This window comes from Morone saxatilis, unplaced genomic scaffold (assembly GCF_004916995.1).
Source record: "Morone saxatilis isolate NCDOM2014 unplaced genomic scaffold, NCSU_SB_2.0 Contig7, whole genome shotgun sequence".
Lineage (NCBI taxonomy): Eukaryota > Metazoa > Chordata > Actinopteri > Moronidae > Morone > Morone saxatilis.
The window spans coordinates 23,166,395-23,171,595 of record NW_023340246.1 but is presented as its reverse complement, the minus strand read 5'-3'; the positions used below and the strand labels follow the sequence as shown (position 1 = coordinate 23,171,595).

The 5,201-nt window shown below is 34.8% G+C and overlaps 2 protein-coding genes across 2 annotated transcripts in view; both read right to left on the bottom strand.

The window, feature by feature from the left end:
• Positions 1 to 5,201, bottom strand: part of LOC118340436 (probable palmitoyltransferase ZDHHC14) — a gene marked incomplete in the record, with an annotated part of 20,477 nt that overhangs the window by 5,129 nt on the left and 10,147 nt on the right.
• tmem242 (transmembrane protein 242) lies at positions 7 to 3,904 on the bottom strand. The gene is made up of 4 exons (XM_035678506.1): positions 3,820 to 3,904; positions 2,697 to 2,797; positions 882 to 1,019; positions 7 to 173 (listed from the first exon to the last, which is right to left on the bottom strand). Exons 1-4 carry the CDS (start codon positions 3,878 to 3,880, stop codon positions 60 to 62), a joined length of 414 nt encoding a protein of 137 aa, XP_035534399.1. The 5' UTR covers positions 3,881 to 3,904; the 3' UTR covers positions 7 to 59.

Below are 5,201 nucleotides of genomic sequence, written 5' to 3'. Positions count from 1 at the left end.
TTCGGAGAGTCTCTGGAGCTTCATGTCAGCGGTTTCCGTCTGTTTCCAGCAGCATCAGGTTACTTTGACTTGAAGACGGCGTCCCAGTCCGGAGGTTCTGATCCGGCTGCAGACGCTGTGGACTTCGGGATGGACGGGAACAAGGACTGCATCTTCTGTCTGAACTGCGACAGCTGAAGAGACGAAGAACGTCAGAGAGAGAAACATCGTCAGCTAATTTATCATCGTCCTTCTGTCTCCTCAGAGAAACAACAACAACAACAATAACAACAACAATAATAGTTTTAGTGTTTGGCTGGAAATAATTAAAGAATATTTTATATTTGAGCAGCAGAGATTTTAACTGAGAACTAAACCTTTAATGTCTGTTTTTATTTCTACAAATATTTTATGACTTTTCTTTAAATATTTTCACTAAATTGCAGCAATTTTACAGTTTTTTCTCAATATTTCAATATTAAATTATTCTAGAAATTAAAAGATTTTTTTTTTTGAAACATTTTAACTTTATTTTCAAAATTTTACAACAATTTTTGCTCAACATATTTTCTGTTTAAATATTGTTCTTGCAATATTACATTTTAAATGAGAAAAATAGAAAATTTTACTTTATTCTCACAATTTTTCTCCTCAAAACATTTCAATATTCTAGAAATGTAAAAAAATGTTTAGATTTTTAACATTTCACTAAATATTTTCAAGTTTGACTTTTATTTATATTCCAGCAAAAAATATTCTGAATACATTAAAAAAAACTTTATTTTGACTTTATTCTTTATTGTGCAGGTTCTTTTGCAATCAATCAATCAATCAGTATATGAACTGAAGTTCATTATCTGTAGATAATATTATAATATACACATTAATATAATCTTACGTACGCTGTGAACATCCAGAAGTTTCCACACAGTGAAGCTGATCAGTCCGACTCCACAGCAGGCGTACAGAGAGCCCCAACCCAGAGCTCTGAGGGCCAGAGAGGCTCCGCTCTCCGGGGCCGCCGCCGTCCCCATGACCCCCTGCAGAGGACCAGAGGCAGGACGACGTGAAGACAACGTGAAGACAACGTGAAGACAACGTGAAGACGACGTTCAACTGTTTTTTTTTACAATTTAAATGTGATTTACATCCAAAGAACGAAGGAAAATCAGAGTTTGTTCTGTCGGTTTGGTTGTTAACGTAATACAAACACATTAAAGATTATTATTATCATTATCATCATTATTGTCAGTAACTTTAACTTTATTAATCAAATGAAATGAAATCAGAATCATATTAAAGATGTTTTAAGGTCTTTATTAGATTTCAGATGTCGTCCTCAGACCGTCTGCAGTCACATGATCAACTGCTCCTCTTAACGTCAGAGGTCAGAAACAGGTTTCTCACATTAACGGTGACCTTTGACCTTTTTACTGAAGGCTGCTCTAGTTTGTTTAACCCTTCAGTTCCTGTTCAGGTTTTTTAAATACATTAAACTAATAATTCTGTTTTTATTTCAATATGATTTGATGTGATGCTGCTTCACCACCTCATCACACTCCTTGTTTTAATGTGAGCGCCCCCTAGTGGCAGGAATCGTATGTTTAATTCTTCTTTTTAGGCCAAAACTATCTCACATATCAATAAATAATCTGGTGTCTGAATTCTGTTTTTATATGAAAGTATTGATGACTGAAGGAAAACACACTTTTGGCCGTGCGGTGTAATAACATTAATAAGAATCTACAGTTTTAGCGTCCGAACGGAGAATTAAAGCAGTTTGAGATGCAGAAACATTCCTGAAGGTCCTCATTTCGTCTCATGTCACTGTTATCTCGGTCCTCTGGGGCCTCTGGGGCCGAGGGGCCGACGTAGACGACAAAGACGAGTCTGTGACGGAAATAGAGTCTGGGAACAAGCGCCCGATTGTGCCTCGACGACGAGTTTATCTCGGACACAAACGTCCGTGTGCGTCACGTTTAATCAGATCCTGCGAGGAGCCAATAATCACAGCGAACCGGTTAAAGGACATTTCATGCACAGCTTCTCCTCCGCAGGTCGACCTCTGGAGGAATGTGTCCAGATGTTTTCTGTTCGGTCGCTCGGAGAGTTTAAACTCTGAAACTGATCCGATTAGATTACTATTTTTATAGTTGTCACCAGTTTCTCAAACGTTTTCAGCCTGTTTTTATTCACATTTAGTCAAACTGTGTCCATTAAAAGTTCTCTGTTAGCAGGTTAATATCAGTCACTCTCCACCAGACTCCATAAAGAAAAACCTTTATTCTCACAGATCAGCGTAACTTCATTAAAGTGGACAGAAACCCAGAAAATAAAACTCCCATTAAAAGCGTCCTGCTGTCAGCTGTTTCCCAACAATGCACTAAACCATCTTGGTTTTGGTGGAAAATAACATCCCGTCTAAACATTTCAATAACTTCCACTTCTACTAGAACACCTTCCTGTTGTTTTCTGACATTTTATAAAAAGATTAATGTATAAATATTAAGCTGATTAACCGACAATGAACACAAACGTGTTGTTTGAAACCTGCTGAAGGGTTTAATGAACTCCTAAACTCTCTAAAGAATCAGTTTTATGGGTTTTAATTCATTAAAGTTCTTAATGTTTCCGACTGAAAGGAAGTCACGAACAGGCTGCACTGATATCTGAGACGGATCAATAACTTCCCCCCATGAACTGATGGAGTCGTGTACCTTATTAAACCAGTTGGGGCTTTTTTTCTTGGCGAGCGCCAACGTGGAGCCAAATCCTGCGACCATCCCTGCAGACGCCACCGTGGTCAGGAACGCCGCACCTGCACACAGGAAGAGAGACGATGAAACCGAAGTCACTGTTCTAAATGTGTTTCTGACTTTATAAAGAAAGAAGATTTCAGTGTTAGAGGAGGTAAGTTAAGAGAAAGTGACAACATACACGAGCTTTTGATGGATTATATTGAGCCGAACTGATCAGAAGAACTTAATGTTTCAGAAACAACCTTTAATCATATTTAATGTTTCAGGCCGAATACTCGACAAACACAGGAAACTTAAACTGAACAAGTTTTGAATGGAGTCTGGTAGTCTTGTTTTATTGCACAGAACAGAAATTACAAATACAGCAACAAACATATTTAGTATTTACAAGGTGAATGATTAAGGAAACATTAAAACGCCTGATTTTTAAGAGGAGTCTGGTGTGGAAAAGGGAACTCAGAGCAGCAGGAACCTGAAGATTTAAATAAAATAAATTATTACCAATGTGTTTTTGAATGGAGAGTCAGTGTGTAAAGTCTGACTTTATAATCTTCATCTCAACATGATTTAGCACCACAATAAATTACCAAACAACATTTACATTAATATTAATCACATTTAAATCACCAGTGTCTCTTCACGATGTGTTCCAGCAGAAGTTGAATAAATAGAAACAAATAAAGGATTTTGATGGATTACATGGAGCCGAACTGATCAGAAGAACTTAATGTTCCAGAAACAACCTTTAATCATATTTAATGTTTTAGGTTGAATACTCGACAAACACAGGAAACTTAAATTGTATTATTTTTGAATGGAGTCTGGTGTCCCGGTTTTATTGCACGGCTGTAAAGTGGAGCACAGAGAGAACTACAAATACAGCAGCAGACACATTCAGTATTCACAAGATAAATGATTAAACAAACATTAAAATGAGTGATTTTAAGGAGTCTGGTGTGGAAAGTGCAGACTGACATTGTTCCGACCTTTAGACTGAAAACCGACTTTAAACTACAACAACTTCATTCTGCAGTCACAGTTAATGTAAACTACAAACTCACGTGTTTAAACTTTAACTTGCCTTTTAAAATCTGTAGTTTATCTTCTTCTTCACTTCCTGCTGCCACTTTATCAGCTGTCATGTTGCTTCGGTCCGTCTGCGTAAAGCCACCGGGGAGAAACAAGCTAGCTAGGAACGTTTGAACGTCGTGTTTTGTTTACATAAAATATTCATTTATAACAGTGGAACGTGATAATGTACTGAACTTAAAATTAAATATGGCTTATTATTATATGTGGAAAACGCTGCGTGTGTTTTATTTCACGTTTTTAAATCGAGTTTTTGTTTATTTTTTCGGGGACGGCGGGAAAGAGACGGACTCCTGAAGCAAAGATCGTCTATTGTCGTAGAAGCTGTGGAGGCAGATATGAGGAGGTCTCACTCTGTTTCCTAAAACTATTAGAGTTTGCGATTAGATTATATCAGATTATTAATAATATATAAAATTATAATCTGTTATATAATCAGGAACTAAAGCAGCTAATAAATGTAATGGAAGTAAAAAACAGGATAAAATGGAAGTATTAAAGTACAAAGAGCACAATATTAAGAGCAGAACTTAATTAAATATACAATATACAATATGATTGATTATAATTATAATCAATAATGTGAAATCAGCAACATTCATGAAGCAATTACTGTTCAGCAAAAATGTGTTTGTGTATTTTATTTACTGTAAAACATATAGAAACTCAAACTACAAAGATAATTATTATCAAACTGGATCACAAAGAACTTTTTTATTTATAAAATTACAAACATTCAAATTTAATTTAATTTAGACAAAATGAAGTAAAAATTTAAATATAAATGGGCTATTGTGCTTTCTGTATAATGTAATAAACAGAGTTTTCTTAGAGCTTTGACAGAAAAAGCAAAATGATCGTTGTGATACACAAAAAGTAAATAACTATAAAATAATGGTACAATAATGAAACAGATGTTATTTAAATATCTGTACTGAAACTTTAAATCATTGTTTCCTTTATAGATAACAGCTACTGTTCGACAGATATCGTTAACTACAAACTTTATTTATTAATTAACCTTCTTGTGAGACAATATTAACTGTAAATTAAAATATATATTAAAGGGTTGACCTGAAAAACAACAAACAAACACCAAACAGACACTTTGAGCTCCGAGGTGGAAACTTATTCAGCTCATTTACTGCAGTAAAAGTAAAAATACTCTATTACAAGTAAAAGTCCTGCAATGAAAATGAATGAACGAGTAAAAATATGTAAGTAAAGTCAGTAAAATGTAGTTAAACTGACTGTTGTACTATTATATATGATATCAGTACACACACATAAAAACATTTAAATACTAACACATGGATGACATTTATTTAAATAACAGTTATCGTCTCTATTTTTATATTTATTTATGTTTTATTT